The following is a 22,017-nucleotide window of genomic DNA, read 5'->3' as shown; positions in this document are numbered from 1 at the left end:
TGCGAGTGAGCAGTGAGTCAGCAGGGGTTTTGCTTTTTTGGATCATTCCCACATGGATTATTCAACGCACATTATATGAATGAGAAGACCGTGGTGTGACAGGGTTTAAATAAATCGTCCAAGGTCTATGCAGTGAAGAGTAAGCCGTGAGGCCAAGGATGTGAGCCTGGACAGTCTTGAGACCAGGGTCTGTACTCTTTATTCTGCCTAAAAGCCAGAAAAGGGGTCTAGAAGGCTATGCTGCAAGGGAATGGGGAAGGAATCCCATTTTTTACTTTGTATAATTATATATATGCACATACTGCTTTAAAAAACCTAATTAAAAAAAACTAAACAGCCACACCATGGAAGAGGCAAATCACAGAAGGCTAATTATCCATCTTAAAAATTATTCATTTTCCTACTTAAAAATTATCTGAGTTACTAGGCATTGATTCAAAATGACTTTGAAATGTTGGCTACAAGTAATACAGAAATGAGTGGCCTAAAAATGTCTTCCCTCACTGATTACGTTGGTTCTGCATCTGGAACTCCTATTGTGGGAGGGCCTTGCTCTGCACCTGGTGGGCTTTCCAAAAACACCTGTTGTGTGATCAGATTAATGAATGACTACAGAGGGCCAACCTCCATGGCAGCTCTTGCAACTTTTCTTCAAGAGGCGTGATGCCTCTCTCAAAGGGTAGGCCCTCTGGGGACTGTTCATGGAATCATGCCTGCATCGTTCCATCCTGCTCAGTTGGGCAACTGGAAGGCTCTTGCCCAAAGTTAGCATGATTTATTTAGGTCCCCGGAATCCCTGGATGACACATGTTGTGCAGAAAGAATCCTCTTACTCATACTTTCCCTCTGCTGCCCCTCTCTTCAGCACTTGTTTCCAGCCTCTCTCTGTCTTTCTCTCTGAGGCACTGCACTCTTTTCCAGTTATTATGAGCCCTGCCTGACAGATTCCATTTACTGATGGAAAGGCATATGGGAGAGAAACTTCCCTTCTATTTTTAAAAGCTGCTTCAAGATACACATTTCTGATGTTGCTGGTGGCTCTGGCATTACCATTTCATCTGGATAGAATTCTGTTCATCCAGAATGGAAAAGGACCCACGCAGCCATTTCTAAAACAGGTTTTGCTCTGAGAGTTTGTTTCTTACGTTAGAAGGTGAGGCTTGTGAGATACTTGTATGTCCTGGGTCTCACTTCATGAACAATAAGAACAAGGAAAACACACACAAAACCCACTGTTTTGTGGATGTGTAAAATATAAACTGGCATTTTTATCTTAGCTCTTAAAACCAATTGTATAATGAGAGGTTTGCTGGAGGAAGATATGGCTTGAAAAAGAGAAACGGGAGCAGGGAATACCAGAAAAGACTCGGTAATCCACGTCAAAGAGGAAAAGACAATGGGGGAAGGTGCCTCTCCTACCTCATCCCACAGCTCCCACAATGGGCTGTGGGGCAGAGAGGTGGTCCCAGTGCTTGTGAGCTGTGGTCTGGACAAGTGCAGGGCTGCCCACCCCACACTGCCCTAGTCCCTCTCATACAGCCGCCCGTAGAGAGCTGCCGTCACCAGGCCAGAGGACAGTCCGCTCTTGCTCAGGAAGGAGTAGTCATTCTCCCAGCCAAGCTGATCAGGGGTTTCCAGGGACATCCCTGAGGTAAGAAGCAGAGGAAAGATATAGGAAGTACTGAAGTTCCCCCATAGGTGGAACTCAAATATCCCTGTGGCCTCTGTGATCTCCTGCCCACAGGTGTTAAAGCCAAGACCCCCACACTTGACCAGGGCACAAACTTGAACATAGTAAGTGCCGTGCACAGTGTGAAGACCGTCAAAGACCCCCAGGGCATACAGCTCTTTGGACAAAGTGGGCCGCTGGTAAAGCAAATAACAGCAGAGGCCGTTTGCACAGACACGGAGGTAGCCTTCCTTTCCCCACACAGGGACCAGGGTGAAATTGTCATACATCATCTCCGAATGAAACACAGGAGGAGTGTTCATGTTCCACTTGGTGGCTCCATCACAATGGACTTCCTGAGCATCCTTTTCACAGTATGGATCACCTGCCAAGATTTCTAAAAACTTACTACGAGATGGGTTCATTTTACCTGTGGCATTCTCTGGACCAATGAGACCCAGTGGATTTCTGGCTACCTGTGCAATTATAAGATGACCAGTGGCGTTTTCCATGTCATGGTGCCAAAAGGACTTCCGAGGGCTGTGTATGCCACTTCCGGTCATCCCCAGAGATGGGTGGTGGATGTTGGCAGCCAGCAGGTTGATACCAAAGGCAACAGCAAAAGCTCTCTGAATCTGAATGGCTGCCAAGAGTGGGAGCTGGTTCATCCAGGCAGTAGGATATACGACGTGCTTCACCTCAGAGTCTCTGAGGAGTCTAATGGCAGGGTCAAAAAACAATATATCAAAGCAGGTGAAGATGCCAAATTTGCCAGCAAAAGGGGTATCAAAGATGATGTGATCCACTTTGAGAGGGGTATCAAAAGCTGCCTCAAAGTAGAGGTTGTGTTTGCGATAGCGGTCAACAAGGGTTCCGTTGTTGCTGAACACGACATTTGTGTTAAACTGGTATCTTCCATCATGTGGGCACCCCGGGTCATTGTTATGGCAAGGCTGCTTGGTCCCAAGATTGGCCACCAGGAACATATTGCCCTTGATGGCCATGCAACTCAGGCGCTGGAGGACCTAAAGGAAAAAAAAGGCATAAATAAATGAATTTTTAAAATCCTGCCATTTGCCTTATAATTTTAAAATAGAAAAGTACCTGTATTGTGTCTATAATATGTAAACAGCTATCATAAATCAGTAAAGAAAAAACACTACTGGAAGAGTGCACAGGATATGAACAGGTGATTCACAGCACAAATACAAATGGCCAATGGACATCTGAGAAGATACTCAACCTCATTAGTAATGAGGAAACACAAATGAAAATAATGAGATCTCATTCTGCACCTTCGTAAGATTGGCAAAAATTCAAGATATTATTCCATCTTGCATTGACCAAAGGTGGGGAAACAGGCACTCGAGACTATCACGAGGGATGTAAAATGAAACGAAGGTCTTTCAAAAGGGAAATTTGGTAGTCTTTAAAATAATTCAAAATGTGCATATCCTTTCGCTGAGAAATTCCATTTCTAGGAATCTTACCTTACAGAAAAACTTGGACATATTTATGAAGATATATGTACAAGGATATTGACTCAAACGTTATAATAGCAAGGGTTTTACAAAAGCATATAGCATGCTAATAAAGAGGATGTCAATAACTATGAAATGAATAGAAAAGAATATAGTTGGATGCATATCAAAGTGTTGATGGCAGTTTCTCTAGGAAGAGAAGGAGGGTAATTGGTGGGGTGTGTGAAGATGGGACTTTAATTTTCTTCTGATTCGTTTGTTTTCTAAGTATATATTCTTGTATGTCCTGTGTAATTAATAAATAGAACGATCCAGAGATGAGTAAATGCCCCATAATACCAGACACTCTTTAACTGATGGAATATGTGGCACAGGGAGTTTGGGGAGCTCAGATTTCATTTTTAGGAACCTAGGGTCTCCTTTCGGTCTCATTTAACCTGTCTTGGCTGTTGGCCCCTGGCTTGGTTCATCTCTGCATGCCTTCAGTCTACGGAGGAGGAAGGCTGGGACTCTCCCTTACCTCTGTGTCATTGAATCGGTGGGGCTCCAGGCAAGGATTCCACCTGACCAACTGGGGAGACGGCATGAAGTCCAAAAATGGGTAAACAGATGTTCTTGTAAAGTTGAATCCATGAATGCCATCTTCTGGAAACACTATAATCTGTACACCCTGTAGGTCAAACACATCAAAGTATGGTATATTATCCGATTACAGGAAACACCCCTTCTTTCACTCATCCGTTCTTTCATTCACTCGTCGGACAGCCATCAGGTAGTTGTACTGTGCCAGGAACCAGAGGTTCTAAGATGGTGGCTGGGGATCATCAGGGATCTTGGTCTCGGGGAAACTGTCTCACTTGGCCTCATTGTCAGGTAACAAAGGCAGATGGATTTAGAAACAACCATTCACCATACCTCATGTTAGGGAAGGGGGGAATGAGTGAGATTGGAGCAGAAAGCAGGAGTTTGCCAAGCAGACGATCAGGAGAGGTTTGGAGTTCCTGGTGGTGGCACAGTACAAAGGCCTTGAATACTGGGCTTGTTGACAGATGGGGTGTCTCCAATCCAGTGGTTTCCACTCATTGTGCATCTAAATCAGACGGGGAGCTCCTGAAAAAACACTTGGTTTAGGGGTGATGCTGGGGCCCACTCCTAAAAAGTCTGCTTCACTGGGCTGGTGGGGAAAATTCAAGTGTGTTCATTTCAGCATAGAAATAAGGACTTTCTCTAACTTGAAGTTCTCCAACTGGGAATTAGGAGGCCCTTTTCCGAATCCTAACCACTCCCCAGGCTTTGTCCCACACCTGGAGACAACCTAGGTTTCCTGACTGATAGCCTGGGGCTCCCTGTGATGTTCACATTAACCGAATGAAATCCAAACAAACGGGGCACCCTCAGCTCCCAGCATCAGGGCCTCATTCTCCTGCTGCTCTCCACTTACACGGCTTAAAATGCGAAGCCTGGAACATTGCTCCAGAGTGAAAGGTGGAGGAGGAAGGCAGAGAAGGTATGAATAACCTAAAATAAGAGGCAATTTGAGTCACTTATTTCTGGAATGCACTGCAAACTCTTTATAATATTTTATTCTGGCTAAAAAAGCTTCGAAAGTGTAACTGTAGAAAACTTGGAGAAAAGATAATATTAGTTTAGTTAATATCTTGGCTATTTTTATTTTGTCTGTGTGTGTGTATATAATTGCGATAATGATAAATACATGGTGTTTCGGGAGCACCTAAGTGACGCAGCTGGTAAAGCATCGGACTCGTGATCTCAGCTCAGGGTCATGAGTTCAAGCCCCACGCTGGGCTCCGCTGAGCATGGAGCCTACTTTTAAAGAAAATTTTAAATAAATACATAAATAGTTTTCCATCTTGACGTTCCTCACTACATACAGCATCAAGACTACCAAGATACTTTCAAAAATACCATTTGCAATGGCCACATTATATTTAAGAGAACACCATAATTCATCTTTTATCAGCGGATATCTGAATTGTTCCCAACTTCTGGTGACCATCTGCATACAGGGTGCTCAAAACACTTAATGAGTATTATACACAACTGTTTACATGTCTGATGATTTCTTCAGAATGAAGTCTTTTAAGTGAGGATACGGGCTCACAGACAGGAAGAGTTTTCAGTTGTTTACATTGCCAAATAGCCCTCCAGAAAGATTATACCAATGTATGCTCCTCCCGGTAGAGTGTTAAGATTGGTCACCTTACAGCACACGGTAAAGCAAAATTATCACAAACTTGGAAATAAAGCAAGATGTTTGCCTTTCTAACATATACTAGGGTACTATTTAAGAGGCTCACTCAAGGATTATTTAGTGAATGTACTATTGCTAGGCTTTGTTATTTAATATTAGATCACCCCAGACTGCAACTGTATTGCTCTATAGGACATTAGCCAGTTTTGTATACACGAGCAAATTCATTTCAACGTTCATTTGACCGATACACACACTCATGTTCCTCCAATGCTCTTTTGAGCCAGCTTTACCATCTGACTGATTTCTTCATTAGATCAGTGAGTTAAATAACAGTTTTGGCACATGTTCGTTCTATATTTGTGTAAGAGGTTTTAAAATTTTTTTTACGTTTTTATTTATTTTTGAGAGAGAGAGGCACAGAGTGCAAGCGGGGGAGGGGCAGAGAGAGAGGGAGACACAGAATCTGAAGCAGGCTCCAGGCTCTGAGCTGTCAGCACAGAGCCCGACACAAGGCTCGAACCCAAAAATGGTGAGATCATGACCCAAGCCAAAGCCGGACACCCAACCAGCTGAGCCACTCAGGCATCCCAGGAGTCATGTTTTAACTTTTTGAAAATTATACTTGGACAAATGTTTTCCTTTATTAAAAACAAAACTTTCCCCAAGAATGTTGAATGGTTTCCTATGGACAATACCATTTATGTTATATATACATATTAGATTAATACTGAAGTTAAATTGCATTTCCTAAATACATATTTTCTAGAAATAAGAAGAGGAACCAACCTGAGCCAGGGTAGAACGCTGGATCTAATGTGACTATCAATCCATCTAGAAAGCAGTTAGCATCCCTGATAAATGAGGAGTTTTCGGAGAGACTTCAATGAGGTCAAGAACTCCTGAGGAATTAAGGTTGCCAACCCAGTTGATGGACCAGCCTAATATCTTTAAGTTGGAGTCCTTTTCTTCCCTATAAATATCTCTACCAAGAGAGAAATACTTCAGTTGGCTAGTTCGGGAACGCTTGCCTTCCAGCAAGTTTGATCTAAAATTTTGACACATGCTTGGCATCAATTTGTCATAGAAGTTGCTTGAACGCATAAAACCATGCAGGGAAGCCGAGAGATCTGTAAGCACTAAGAAATGATCAGATAAACAATCTGTTCTCTTGGACCACAAACAGAGAAGGAATGATGACTTGCAGGCAGCATGGGCTCAACAAAAACATGTTATAGGTTTCCTTTGGGGGCAGGTTATTGGAAGGCAGGGGAATACCACCGTCACAGCCTCTGGAGTTCAGCATGGCCTCTGCCCAACCTCTTAGAATGGTCTTGTGGACAGGATGGAGAAGCGAGGGATGGCTCGTATTTCAGCACCATGCAAGCAAACACCTCTGTGCACAGAATGGTCTCGAGTGGATCTGTGTCATCAGGAGGTCTAAGGGCACAGCCTGGGATTTTTTTACACTGACTTCAGCGTAAACATAAATGAGGTGTGTATCAAATGTGTGAATGACGTGAAGGTAACTGATATGCAGGATGCCAGTAAAGATCCCCAAATAGCCGAACAGGCTGGAATGATGAGATTTCACAGCATAAATGTGAAGTCGTGTGTTCAGGTTAAAGAAGTTAACCTTGTAAGTACCGGGTGGCAAGAGTGGCACGTGTGTCCGTGTGTGGGAAGAAGACTCGGGAGTGTGAGTTGGCAGCAAATGCCTTATGAATCCACAGTGAGATGTGGCTGCCAACAGCTTTCTGGGGACAAAGTCTCGAATGAGAATGGTGCTACATCTCCTCCACTCTGCCCTTGAATACGGAGACCTTCCTATGGCTCTGGGCACAGAGATCATCTGGGAAATCTTTGTAAAAGGGACATACAGCCTGGAGAAGAGATGCTGGGTTTGGGGGCGGGGGGAAGGAGCATGACGGCTGTCCTCCTGTGGAAGACGACCCGCCATGGTCAGTTCCTCGGTCTGTTCTGTTTAGCTAAGGGGACAGAACGGGTGGCAGTTGCCGGGAGGCAAACTGTTGTTCACTGAAAGGCAAACCTTGCCAGAAGCTCCCGCGCTCTCATCAGACAGTGCGTTCTGGGCCACAGTTCAAGGAGAGACTGGATGTGGGGCTTTGAACGAGAGAGGAGCATCACCCATCAGAAGAAGCTGGACAAGGTCTTAAACTCTCTTCCAATATTAGCCTTATATATGTGTATATTGTTTTAATTTTTTTAATGTTTATTTTTGAGAGAGACAGAGAGTGAGCAGGGGAGGGGCAGAGACAGAGGGAGACACAGAGTCTGAAACAGGCTCCAGGCTCCAAGCTGTCAGCACAGAGCCCAATGCAGGGTTTGAACTCCCGAACCTCGAGATCATGACCTGAGCCGAAGTCAGATGCTTAACCTACTAAGCTACCCAGGCGCCCCTATATATATGCATATCTCTAAAAGGTAGCCTATAATTTTATATATGCATATATACACATACACATGTAATGAGGTAGAATTTTAAAATGCAGCAATAGCTAGTGGCCGTCCAGGCAATCCTGAGTACCCTGAACAGAGATAGGAACTATTTTGGAGCAGGACCTGCTGGCCCGAACTGTCCTGCCCTCCAAACTCACCGGCACAGGGAAGTTTTGCTCACATGGAGTGTACCTCCTGTCAGGGCAGAGCAGGGCTTCCTCACATGACTGGGCTTGGTCACCACACACCAGGTGAAAGTCCAAATTTCCCTTTGGTTATGGGTTTCCCAACAGGGCATTTTGTTATGGTCATGTCTGGCACGGACACTGCCCCTCTGCCCCACCCTTCCTGGCAGAAGTGGGAAATGCAGGCCAAGCAGGAAGCCTTCACAAAGGCTGGCAAAGACCTCCCTCTGTCCACCTCCGTTCTGTCTGGACTGAGGTCTCAGACTGTTCATGGTCTGGAACAGAGACGAGAAATGAGCCCCAAATAGACTGAAGGTGGAAAACAGCAGTTCTGTGGATGCTTACTATTTTGAATGCCTCAGAGAGCAGGACAGACCCTCATGCCTGGAAGTTTCTAGAATTTTCTGCACATCAGAATCCACTGGGGAGCCTTAGAACTCCCAGTGCTCAATCCACACCCCATCTGCCTCTGCGGGTATGGCATACAGGCACCCACTTAGTTTACGACTGGCTGAGCACTCCCTCTGCACGGCCACATCTGAGAACCAGGGACTGAGCTCCGGACTCCTCAGACATGAGGGGAAAAGCAGCACCTGGGGATCTTGCTATGATGTTGATTGATTCAGCAGGTCCGGGCAGGCCCCAGATCCTGCATTTCTCACAGGCTCCAGAGGGCTGCTGACGCCACTGGTCCATGGACCACTGAGCAGCGAGACCCCAGCCACCTGACTACTTCAGCTCCGCTTTACCAGCTGGACTAATTTTGCAGAAGGGCTGCGGGAGCCATTGACAGAGAGCCAGAGAGCAATTCGCCCTGTTCTGCTAGACAAGCTGGGGGGGGGGGGGCTAACCCAGGAGTGTTTCTTGCCTTTTGGGCTGCGGTCATCACTTGCTGTTCATAGATGTCGAGGTTCTGGTTCATTAGGTCCAAGGCCTGCTTGCGGCCCACGAGTGCTAGAGGGCTGGGAGTGAAGATTGACTGGTGCTCGTACACAGCAGCCACGTAGTGTTCAGCCTCAGAGTGCTGGGCCACGCGTGGTTCCTCGGTGTGGACTCCCAGGGCAACCACGTAGCAGCCGAAGAGGAAAAGAGCAAGCTGACTGCTGGCTCCAGACATAATGCAGACCATAAATCTGGAACGTAAGGAGGCAAGGGGAAAACAGCTGAATAAAGAATCCTGCCAAGAATGTAACTTTTGCAGCTGTGACTTATTAATCTCAGCAATTAAACCTACCCGCAGTGATACTGCAACTCAAAGATTTGTTTCATGTTCCTAATAAAAGGGTCTGTGTTTCTCTCCAAACACGTAGCAAGCTACATTTAAAACGGCTCGCTGTGTTAGTCTGGTTTTAGAATGTTTCCAAAACAGACCCGATGTTTGCCATGATTTTCTTCCCCAGCGTTCAGCAAGACGGCATTGTGTCACTACTCGCCTTTCTAGCCACGTACCTAAGTTTTAGGCAAGAATAACTACCATGACTATTTTATAGAAGTCGGTGGCATATTCCACATCCCACCACCTGCCCTCCACACACACAAACGTGTCAACCATCCACATCAGCTCTGATTGTTGCGATCCCGATAATACAGCTCGGCTTTCCTAGCTACAAAACTCTGATGGATTAAAATTCTCCCTGCATTTCTTTGGTCAGTAATGAATATAAAGGGTAAGTCCTTCTTAGCACGACATTCTTTATTTGGTGCAGAGAAGCTGCTGACTTCTACTTACGTGCCAGTGTCTACTCTTGGTTATGGATAGGTAAAAAGAGGGCTCCCAATCAAAGCGTTTTGTTTCTCCTCCTTGAATTTGGGAATCATCACCTTCTCAACCTCTGTCTCTGCGATTCCACCACTCGTGCTCAAAAGCATAATCGTTTGGAAATAAAATCCTTTTGCAGTGATAAAATGCAACCGTCTAGAAAATATATGAGGATTTTCTAGAAAACGTAAGAGGATTTTCTAGGACGTACACCCAGCTATGTAGGCCCTACCGTAAGCAATTAGAAGTAAATTATGTCACTTACAATGACACTTCTGTGTGCCTTTTTTTTCCCAAGAGTAGGAGTTTTTATTCCCAATAGTTATGTGTTACTGTGTTAGAGTGAATATTCCAATTCTTCCTTGAAAACCAGCCTGGCCTCCCAGCTGAAGCCCCTCGCCTAACACACAGATATACCAGGGGGTGTGCCAAGGCCAGGCCACTTGCTCTGTGGAGATGCGCTGGGGCTGACCAAGTGCCCAGGAATCTGGATTAAACATCGAGATAACAAAGACAAATCAAGGAATCCTACTGCTGCTTTTTAAAAAGACAACGACGCCCTGTCCAAGTCTGACTCATAACTCCTGTGTTTGCATTTTAAAACCAAACTTTCCAGGCTGCAAACTTCCTTTTATTTTTCTCTTAATAGTTCCAGAAACAAAAGTAACCATAAGTATTTTCAGCAACAGAACAAGGACTCGGGAGGCTCAGTCTGAATCCTTGCAAAACCAAACACTTGTCGGGCTGAGCAGGCCTCATCCCACGGCCTTGTCTCACACACTGTTACTTCTTGTCCCAGGGACTAAGTGCACCATCCAGATACCCAACCCCAGGACTTGTTGCCATTCATCTGGGACCCTGAACGATGTTCTGAGATTAGAACAAGGAGGCTTTGAGCAAGCAGTCATGAGATTCTGAGTAGAAACAAAAGTATAATTGATAAGGTTTCTTATCTGAATTTTGCCTCTGAAGACCAGCACGGGATAATTTTAACGGTCAAAATCTAGTTTCCGCTCCCTCTGGTTTCAGAATGATGATAATGGGGAATGGTTCGGGGGAGAAACTTTCATCTTCAAAGACACATTCCCGGTATTTCTCAAGCAGTAGATGCTGGCCTCACTCAGAGGTGGGGAAACGGAGGCCGGGGGAGGGGAGAGTTGTGTCAACCAGTGCCCGGTGGAGCCAGCTCAGGAGTGCCTGGGGCCCAGCGGGGTGGTCACAGCATCCCCCTTTCTCAACAAAGAGCTGTGTGTCACCCATTTACTTGGGGACAGAGGACATTAGTTTAAGTGTCAGGACTTGCAAAATGGTAAAACTATGGAACCAGCAAGATATTACATTTCTTTCTATTTTGAGAAAGTAAAATGTAGATTATTTACAAAAGGTGCTTGGCAGCAGGGCTGTAAATGGCAATCACTTGTGTGTGAACAAAGGTGGGTGATAATAAGAGGTTAGGCAGATTTAACCAGGTATTCATGCTTGAAAGAAGCAAGCTTAATGAGGTAGGAGAGAATGAGTAATTATGATAAAAATAGGTACCACAGTTTGCCCGTCCCGATGTGTGGTGAAATAGCAGCCGGTTTAACCAAATTTGCAAATGCTGGCTTTCCCTCTTTATTTGGCACTACACAAATGTCTCAAGAAAACCAACAAGGCCCAAGATAGGGACTCTGGAGGGCACAGCGGGTAGGAGAGGGGGGCAGTTTTAATGGGGCAGGACAGCATCCAGATCTGGTTTCCGGTGGTTACCAGGTGCTGGTTCACCACAGAAAGCACAGGTGGGCTGGGGTGTTGGGGCTCCCTGGGAACAAGAAGCTTCCGGAAGTCCTGGGGCTCTTGGAAACCCAGCCATAGATGTAGTTCTAGAGCTGGCCAGGACCCGGACGATAAACAGCCGTGAGTACAGGCGTGTGCTCAGTCTGAAAAGGTACACACACACCCTCTTCCATCGGAGGGCATTTGACAGGCGAGCTAAAACTGCAGGAAGGCCTGACACGAAGGCCCCGTCTGGGTGACGGTGTGCCCCCACACCCTGCTTCGTCCACTCAGCTCACCACGACCCTCTGATGTGGGGGCTCGGGCTCACAGGGTGCCCTGAGTCTCACTGCCAGGAAACAGCAGTGGGGAGGGTGCTCCCTTCAGACATCCAAGAGACATCGGACTGTGAGCCAGACGCAGGTATAGGTGTCAGGGTACAGCCATGAACAAGCCCGGCCCTTCCTCAAGCAGCCCCCACTCAGGATGTATGGGGAGACTGACCACAATCAAATAAACACTGAGGATGCCTTACGCAGTATGTGCAAAGGGGAAATAAAGACAGGGAAGGGGGCAGCGAGGGTCTGGCCTGGGTGGGGGACAATTTTAAATAGTATGGTCAGGAAAGGTCTCAGTGAGGTGAGGTCTGCCAAAGGTGAGGGAGGAGGCCATGTGGATGCCTGGGGGAAATGTTCCAGGCAGAGAGGACAGCTAGGTCAACAAGGCCTGAGTGGGAACTTGCTGAGAGGGTTCAAGAAACCAGCAAGGAGAACAGTGGGCTGGAGCCCAGGGCAGAGGAAGACAGCAAAAAGTGAAGTCAGAGAAAAACCACAGGCCCTGTCCCCGGTCTCTCACAATGCCAGGCAGTTGCCCTGTCTGCTTCCATTCTCCCCCTTCTAGAACAGCCCATGAGATCCGGTTAAAGCCTAAGTCAGTCCTGACACTCCTCTGCTCAAAATCTTTCAATGCCTCCCCATTTCATGCAGAGGAAAAGCCAGAGTCCGTATAGTATGCCAATAGGAATGATCTGGGAGACAGGAAATTGTTGACGGGGTGGGGAGAGCTTTGCTGGAGTGACATCTCTAAGCAAGCATCCTGACCTTTTAACTGCCCCAGAGAAGCCCCAGCATCTCATTTCATCATGAAAAATGTTCCTCTGACACTAATCCTGGTCGGGAAGGTTCCTGTGGTCTCTGAGAAAAAGAAATCAAAGTCTAAATTACACGGAAAGCTATTTTGTGGAAATTTGGTAACATATCACTCACTGGTTATTTTTACACATGCAAACTTTTTTTTCTACTCTGCTAAGTGATTCATCTTGATAATTAGCTGTATTTCCTTCCTGGCCATACTAGTACAATAGTATCTTTTGCAATAAAATGAAAGGATTGTTATTAAGGTACTCTTAATAAGATAATTTCAGAGGCAGGTATATACATTTAAAAATTTATATATAGAACTATGGATCATTTTAATAAAAGATCCTGTCATGCCTGCCTTGTCAGGGAGAAGAACAGTCCCATGACTGGGAAAGGAGGCAGGAAAAGTCAGCAAAGGAAATGTCACATCCTGTGGAACAAAACTGAGGGAGCTGGTAAGTCAGTAAGGACTCAGCACACTATACGTTCCTGTGCATATCTGGCAGGATGCCCCCCCAAGTCACTGTAAAGTTCCAAATAGTTTTAAACTTATGAAGTTTATGATATCCTTGCCTGGATTCTTTTACAGAAGGAGAAATAATGTCCAATCTCCACCTAATTTACATAATCTGAATTTAAAGAAATCCCAAAATAGACCTTTTATTTCCTAGAAAGCCGCCTATTTTCTGGTTCCCCCCTCTGCTGATGCTAGTTGTGAGCTCGCCTGGGACTGGCCCCTGGAATAAGATGCCCCACGATGGTTTTAGCTTGGACAGTTTCATGCAAACCTATCCACCGATGACACTTTTGATGTCTCAGTAGGAAATGTCAAGTGTAAATAAAACACTTGTGAGTGGCAGGTGATGATGGTGTCAAGATTCAAGGCTGAACTCCAAACAGCGAGTAAATTACCCAGTCCTCTGAATTGAACTGGTAAGTTGCGATTTCATTTTTTTTTTTAATTCCACCTATGATCTTAAAAAAAAAAGAGAGTGACATACAGAAGTGTAACTTTGGACCAGGCCTTTGATTAGGGCCTATTTCTGTTCCATTGGCTACACTACAATCGAAGGATTGTGACACTTGAATCTAACTATAAGTCCTCTCTCTTTTCCTCAAATGGGAAATTATCTTCATAATTTAAGTCAAATAATACTTCTCCCTGAAACACCCCGGTATTTAATGTAAGAAGGTGCTTGCTTTTTCTTGTGTGGACAGAAAGAGCCCCTGTGGAGATGGAATCTACAGGTTCGCTGCTGCCACCATGTGGACAAACGGAGGATCATTGGCCCACGTTGGTTTGCTCTTAAGTCGCACAATAGCAAAGTGATTCTTGTGTAGTAAGTGGATGGTGTTTTTCCTGCTTTCCTTCTCATTTTTATTTTTTTTCTGCTTCCCACTGTAAAAGAGGTTTTCTAAGATGTGGGCTTCATGAAAACTGTTTTTTTATTTGCTATGCTTCCAGGACCTAATTTAGGACTGTATTCACAAGTCCTAAATTTGTTGCCATCTCTTACCTTACAGTGGTACACTTCATAGGATGTGACTGGATTTGCAGTGACACAGCCCAGCCACACTGTGACAGGCAGCACAATGAATGGCGGAAATCTAGCTGAGTTAAGGGTTCTAGGGGAACAAAATTTTATATCAACGCCACACTGACTTTTACATGTTACGTGCTAACATTTTCGAATCATTTTCACCATCCGTTATTTCATTTTATCTTCCTATCGCAGAAAGCAGTGGAAGTGAAATGGTAAAATTCTATTTTCACGGTGAGGGAAAACTCCAGCACTAGTTAGTAGTGAGAACAGACTGGAAACCAAGTCTCCTGACTCCTGGTCCAGCCCTTCTGGCACATGTTGAAGAACTGGGGCAACTTATCAGTCAAACGTTCAAAGACCAATGGGTAGTGTTCAATTTAGCCGCAGCAGAAACAGATTCCAAGTAGCACTCCCAAGGGAGAATCTGGGGGGTCAGACCACAGCAGTGGTTCTCAAACGTGAGCATCCCTTCAGTCACCTGGAGGGCTTGCCCACACAGATCCCTGCACCCCGTGCCTAGAAGTTTTGATTCATCAGGTCTGGGACAGGGCCCCAGAATGTGCATTTTCTAACAAATTCCTAGGTGATGCTGATGCTGATGTTCCTGGCATGCAGTCATACCTGGAAACCCACTGGGCTAGAAGGTAAAGGCACACAGAACATATGTTCTGATTCCTATATTTCCCTCATGTCGAAGACATGATTCAGAACCTTTATTTCCTGAGTGCCTCCTCAACAGGGCTGATAGAATTGGGGCAGATTTCAAAGTGTTTCCACCATATTTAATGAAAATAAGTGGCAAAGTATTTAACACTCAAACTAAGGGGGAAAACTTCCCCCAAACAATCCGGGTCCGTGTCAATTAAAGGATTCAGTGCTTGTCCTTAGCCTTAACAGAAACATCATTGTAGAACCAGGTTGTTGCTGGTTTTCATTTGTTTAAAGTTCCTGATTTTTTAAAGTTTATTTATTTTGAAAGAGAGACAGAGAGAAAGAGAGCATGCACACAAGTGGGGGAGGGGAATTGAGAGAGAGAGAGAGAGAGAGAGAGAGAGAGAGAGAGTGAGAGAGAGAATCTCAAGCAGGCTCTGAGCTGTCAGCGCAGAGCCCGATGCAGGGCTCAAACTCATGGACCATGAGATCATGACCTGAGCCAAAGTTGGACACTTAACCGACTGAGCCACCCAGGTGGCACCCTAAAGCTCCTGATTTTAAAAGACTAAAACCCAGACAATAGATAAATATTTTGTTATATAAATAGTTAATACATTTATACATTTAAATTATACACTTATAAATAAATAGGTAATCTGAAAAATCTCCTATGTTCTGCAAAAACGTATCAGTTTCCATCTCAAAAACTGCATAGCAGAAATCCTTAAGGGTCAAAATTGAACCACTGACGATATAAGTCTTAGACTGGGTCCAGAGACTTTGTGGTCTGAGACTAATAACAAAGGAAAGAGCACACCCTAAGGTCAGGAACACGACAGGGATGTCCACTCTCGCCACTGTTATTCAACATAGTATTGGAAGTCTTAGCCTCAGCAATCAGACAACACAAAGAAATAAAAGGCATTCCAAATAGGCCAGGAGGAGGTCAAACTTTCACTCCTCACAGATGACATGATACTCTATATGGAAAACCCAAAAGATTCCACCAAAAAACTGCTAGAACTGATCCATAAATTCTGCAAAGTCACAGGATATAAAAATCAATGCACAGAAATCGGTTGCATTTCTATGCAGCAATAATGAAGCAGCTGAAAGAGAAATCAAGGAATTGATCCCATTTACAACTACACCAAAACCCATAAAATACCTAGGAATAAACCTAACCAAAGAAGTGAAAAATGTATACACTGAAAACTATAGAAAGCTTATGAAAGAAATTGAAGAAGACGCACAAAAAAGGAAAAATATTCCATGTTCATACATTGTAAGAACAAATATTGTTAAAAGGTTGATACTACCCAAAGTGGTCTACATATTCAATGCAGTCCCTATCAAAATAACACCAGCATTCTTCACAGAGCTCGAACGAACAATCTTAAAATTTGTATGGAACCAGAAAAGACCCTGAATAGCCAAAGCAATCTTGAAAAAGAAAACCAAAGCTGGAGGCATCACAATCCTAGACTTCAGGACGTATTACAAAGCTGTAATCATCAAGACCGTATGTCCTGGAACAAAAACAGTATATCAATGGAATAGAATAGAGAACCAGAAATGGACCCATAAACATATGGCCAACTAACCTTTGACAAAGCAGGAAAGAATATCCAATGGAATAAAGACAGTCTCTTCAGCAAGTGGTGGTGGGAAAACTGGACAGCGACATGCAGAAAAATGAACCTGGACTGCTTTCTTACACTAGACACAAAAATAAATTCAAAATGGATGAAAGACCTAAATGTAAGACAGGAAGCCATCAAAATCCTCGAGGAGAAAGCAGGCAAAAACATCTCTGATTTTAGCCACAGCAACTTCTTACACAACATGTCTCTGGAAGCAAGGGAAACAAAAGCAAAAATGAAAGGGTTTGTACCCAAAATCTATAAGGAACTTATCAAACTCAAAACCCCAAAACCAAATAATCCAGTGAAGAAATGGGCAAAAGACATGAATAGACACTTCTCCAAAGAAGACATCCAGATGGCTAACAAACACGTGAAAAAATGCTCAACATCACTCATCATCAGGGAAATACAAATCAAAACCACAATGAGATACCACCTCATACTTGTCAGAATGACTAAAATTAACAACTCAGGCAACAACAGAGGTTGGCGAGGATGTGGAGAAACGCGAACCCTCTTACACTGCTGGTGGGAACGCAAACTGGTCCAGCCACTCTGGAAAACAGTATGGATGTTCCTCAAAAAACTAAAAATAGAACTACCCTACGACCCAGCAATTGCACTACTAGGCATTTATCCACAGGATACAGATGTGCTGTTTCGAAGGGACACATGCACCCCCATGTTTCTAGCAGCACTATCCACAATAGCCAAAGTATTGGAAAGAGCCCAAGTGTCCATTGATGGATGAATGGATAAAGAAGATGTGGTTTGTATATACAACGGAGTATTACTCGGCAATCAAAAAGAATGAAATCTTGCCATTTGCAACTACATGGATGGAACTAGAGCGTATTACGCTAAGTAAAATTAGTCAGAGAGAGACAAATATCATATGACTTCACTCACATGTGGAATTTAAGAGACAAAACAGATGAACATAAGGGAAGGGAAGCAAAAATAATATAAAAACAGGGAGGGGGACAAAACATAAGAGACTCTATAAATACAGAGAACAAGCTGAGGATTGCTGGAGGGTTGTGGCTGGGGGATGGGCTAAATGGCTAAGAGGCATTAAGGAGGACACTTATTGGGATGAACATTGGGTGTTATACGGAGGGAATGAATCACTGGATTCTACTCCTGAAATCATTGTTGCACTATATGCTAACTAGGATATAAATTAAAATAATAAATAAATTAAATAATTAGATGAATGAATGAATGAATACGTAAATAAATAAATAAATAAGCATGGAGAAAGCTTCTTCCACTGCCAGTCAGTCTTCAGAGAAAAGAATGATGGGGTCACTTGCAGCCACTTTGCTCTTCTGGAATATTTATAGCTTCCAGTTAGGCTTTACCTTCTTCATCCTCTAAGAATGAATCATCAATTTCCCCAAAATGGGTCTCAGTGAATGTCAGCAAAGAATTATTTTTCAAAGTCTTTGGGAAATTTTTCCTCCATTTCTTTGTTGGACTACCTTCAACTAGAGGAACCACCTTCAGAAGAACCATCAGAAGAACCACCTTCTAGATAATGAGGACCTGAAGGATGGACACCCAGAAGTAATACAACCAGTACAAGGAAAATATGATGTCCCAAAACCTCAGGTCAAATTTTTCAGGGAAGATGTGCTCAGAAATGAGGGCAATGTAAAGACTCTTTGTGATTAAAAAAAAATTTTTTTAGTGTTTATTTATTTTTGATAGAGAGGGAGAGAGAGACAGAACATGAGCAGAGGAGGGGCAGAGGGAGAGAGGGAGACACAGAATCCAAAGCAGGCTCTGAAGCAGATGTGGGGCTCGAACCCACGAACTGCAAGATCATGACCTGAGCAGAAGTTGGATGCTTAACTGACGGAGCACTGAGGTGCCCCAAGACTCTTTGTGATTACTAAGTGTATGGACACAACATGTCTAAGGGTGGAGTGGGTGAAACATCACTGTAAGTCCATCACCCCTGTGCTCTTACCTACCAGTGTTCAGGAGTGAAAATCCAAATCACAGAACCACGACGATGGTGGAAATGCCCTGGATGCAGACAGTGAAGAACAATGGGGGAACCACGCTCCCCAAGGCAAAAGAACAATCCTTAATAAAATGATCTGGAGGGGTGCCTCGGTGGCTCAGTCAATTAAGCAGCCGATTCTGGATTTCGGCTCAGGTTGTGATCTTACGGTTGGTGACTTCGAGCCCTGTGTTGGGCTCTGTACTGACACTGCAGAGTTTTGCTTGGGATTCTCTCTCTCTGTCTCTCTCTGTCCCTCCCCTGCTTGTGCTCTCTCTCTCTCTCTCTCTCAAAATAAATATATAAACTTTAAAAAATCTGGAAACACTGAAAATAAATAACGGTAGGAAGTATGAAACAAACAACAAAGCTAAAGTAAGACATAGCACTAAAGAAAACATGCTGAGGTCTACTTTTTCCTAAGGAGAAACCAGAAGTTATTACATCGCGGGGAAGGCACAGTCAAGATCACCAAGAGAGAAACAGCAGAAAGCAGGTCCAAATGTGATCCGTTCTGAGTACCTATAGAGCATTCTCCTGACACAAACATGGTGGGAACATGCAGGCGACCCCACAGTATGGGCAGGCGCTCACGGTATTCAGCTAGAGCACAGTACACAATCAAGAGTAACGGACTTTCCAGCCTATTCACTAAGTCGGTTGTCTTCTCCATCCACGGTTTGGTAGAGGTGTAGAGAAATGGTTAGTAGATCTCCACCTTTGTCTCACTTCCTGGAGGCCCTGAGTAGTTTTGTTTGCTTCCGCTTTGATCAGATCAGTAGTTACTCGTGTGCCTTCTTCCCTCTGGTAAAGGTCCCCACTCAGCCACAGCTGCATCTCCTCCAAGCTCAGGGCTCTTTGGGGTTGATGGAAGGGTGGAGTTGGATGGGGAGGTTTCTGACTCTGCCATGATAGTTGGTGCTACATTCCTGAGCACTGGGGGCAAAGCAGAGGGGAACAGTCTAGCTCTTCTTAGGAAAGAGCTTACTCCTAAACTTGAAGGGGATCAAGACCCAGAGTCAGGATTTAACCCAAACTGATTTGTGCAAAAGCCTACATTCTTTTTATGCCAATGCAACTCAAAACAATGGGGGGAAGCATGTGATTGAGTAAGTGATATTGGGATGACTGACTTACAAACAATTTGGAATGAAGTTTATTTTTTATTTTTTTTTAAATAGCCCCAACACGGGGCTTGAACTTATGACCCTGAGATCATGACCCTGAGATCACGACCTGAGCTGAGATCAAGAGTCGGGCACTTAACTGACTGAGACACCCACGCGTCCCTGGAATTAAGTTTAGACATCTTAGGCCATATACAAAAATAAACTCAAAATCAAGAGCTAACTATTTGAATGATAGGAAAACTAGCATAAATTAGAATTTGACATCAGATATTTGATGAAGCCACTTTCTAAAACCTGAAGGCGTTTAAACAACAGAAGAAACAGACTGACAAATTAAAATTTACATGCAAAATATAAACATCAAGACAACAGTTATAAACAGGCAATGAACAAGAACAGATTTAAATGAGAAGAAAACAATCATAAACAAACACTTTGAAAGATTCTGAACTTGGGGGCGCCTGGGTGGCTTGATTGGTTAAGCGTGTAACTCTTGACTTTGGAGATCCAGCTGAAGGTCAGACACTGTGCTGACAGCCGGAGCCTGCTTCAGATTCTCTTTCTGCCCCTCCCCTCCCAAATAAATAAACATAAAAAAAAGACTTTGAATTTATGTACAAAATAGACAATAGTATTAGTCCAAAGTATTAAATTTGTAAAAGAAGTAAGGTAAATTAGTAAAATGATAAAGAATAGCAATTTCTCACTGGGAAAAGAAGTTTGACAATTTCTATTATGAATTATAGTCTACTTCTGGGACTTTATCCTAGGAAGTCATTCAAAACAAAAGTTAGTTGAAATGACAACATACCATGGAAGTAAAGAATACGGGCTTTTGAGTTTCAACATATGTGAGTTCAAATCCTGGCTACGATTTACTCACTATAGAACTTTAAGTAAATAAGTTATCTGTCAGTTAGAAATGTAAAGTGCTTAGTGTTCAGGAAGTGGAAGCCAGTTCAAATTGAAGAATAACTCCCAGCAGCTAAAAGTTGGAAACAAACAATATTCAATATGAACAAAGGTATGAAAGTTGATGTATATAAACCAGGTGGAATATTAAGCAAACACGGAAAAAACAGTTATGAAGACTCTAATGATGGGCCACATTTAAGATGTGCTAAATAAACATATAATAAATATCTTTCTGTATTTACAACGATAATAGCTAAGTAAAACATGTATACATGTGACCAAAGACTAGAAGAGAATGTGAATTAATGAAAACATGGCAGGTCATCTTACAGGGATTTAAAATATTTTCTTAAATGTTACCCTGTTTTTCTAATAAATTGAAAAACGTAAGGGAAAAAAACCAGCTGAGACTTCTGGCTTACAGTCTGGCATATAAGGAGCTTGGAAGGAGCCATTCTATTGTTTACAAGTAAAAACCTAAAAGATCTGAAAACCAACAACTCTTCATAATTGTTTCAGAGAACTGAGGTCACGGGGCAAACCGTTGCCTCCAAAATTAGAGAGACAGACAGGTGGATACAGAGAAGCACAGAAACCTCCGTGGGAGCCAGTACTAGCACAGGAAAACTTCAACTGCAACGGACAAATTTTGGAGGCTCAGGGCAGGTAAGTCAGAGTTAAAAACTTCCAGCTTGGGGGGCAGGGTACCCACACTTTTGTGAGTTTTGCCTCCAAGAGCTCTACCAGGTTGTCCCAGTGAACACTGGGAAAAAATCTCATGTTTCTGGCAGGGAGAAGGGGAAAGCAGTCAGAGCATTCTGTTCTTCAGGAGGGCTGCCCTCAAGAGAACCGAGCTAACCAGTTAAGGTTTTATCAGAGCCTGACTGACCCGGAGGAAGGGGAAATACCCACCTCCAGCCCCGTCTCACCATCCTGTGAACTTGTGAAGTTCACAGTACAAGGCACGACTTCCATACCCAATTCCACTCTGCTGCAGGCTGGAAGAACCACCCCAAAGCCCTGCCTCTTGACTTCATTTAAATTGCTTTGGCCCCCAGCAACAAGGAAGGCTGGGAAGAGTGCTGCATTACCATCTTGAATAAAATGAAGATTGTGCCAGATAAAATATAGGAAGCCAAGTTAAGCTTGACTTTTGGATAAACAAGTGTATTGGGACATACTTGTGCTAAAAAATTATTCATTGTTTATCTGAAAGTCAAATTTAACTGGGAGTCCTGGGTGCCCTGTTTTGTTTTTCTAAATCTGGCAACTCTACCCATAAGTGACCAACTAACCACTACCATGGCTTTTATGCTTATCACTTCCTTTAAAAGAAAGAAAAGCTTTATGACCCAATGTGCATCCCTAGACATTATAGTTTAGTCTTCCTAATTTAAAAACACTGATATATTGAGGTGCCTGACTGGCTCAGTCAGAACAGCATGAAACTCTTGATC

The 22,017-nt window shown here is 43.7% G+C and overlaps 1 protein-coding gene across 2 annotated transcripts in view; it reads right to left on the bottom strand.

Annotated features, from left to right (window-relative positions):
• Positions 1-1,248: 1,248 nt before the first annotated feature.
• BTD (biotinidase) overlaps positions 1,249-22,017 on the bottom strand; it is a 29,550-nt gene continuing 8,781 nt past the window's right edge. For both annotated transcript variants that reach the window (XM_078432365.2, XM_078432367.2), the window contains 3 exons: positions 8,876-9,140; positions 3,671-3,820; positions 1,249-2,694 (listed from right to left, as the gene is read on the bottom strand). In XM_078432365.2, coding sequence (XP_078288491.1) covers positions 1,522-2,694; positions 3,671-3,820; positions 8,876-9,140 — 1,588 coding nt within the window. In that variant the 3' untranslated portion in view covers positions 1,249-1,521. The remainder of the gene's footprint in view (positions 2,695-3,670; positions 3,821-8,875; positions 9,141-22,017) is intronic.

Source organism: Panthera onca, chromosome C2 (genome assembly GCF_046562875.1).
Source record: "Panthera onca isolate mPanOnc1 chromosome C2, mPanOnc1 haplotype 2, whole genome shotgun sequence".
Taxonomy (NCBI): domain Eukaryota; kingdom Metazoa; phylum Chordata; class Mammalia; order Carnivora; family Felidae; genus Panthera; species Panthera onca.
This window is presented reverse-complemented; position numbering and strand designations above follow the sequence as displayed.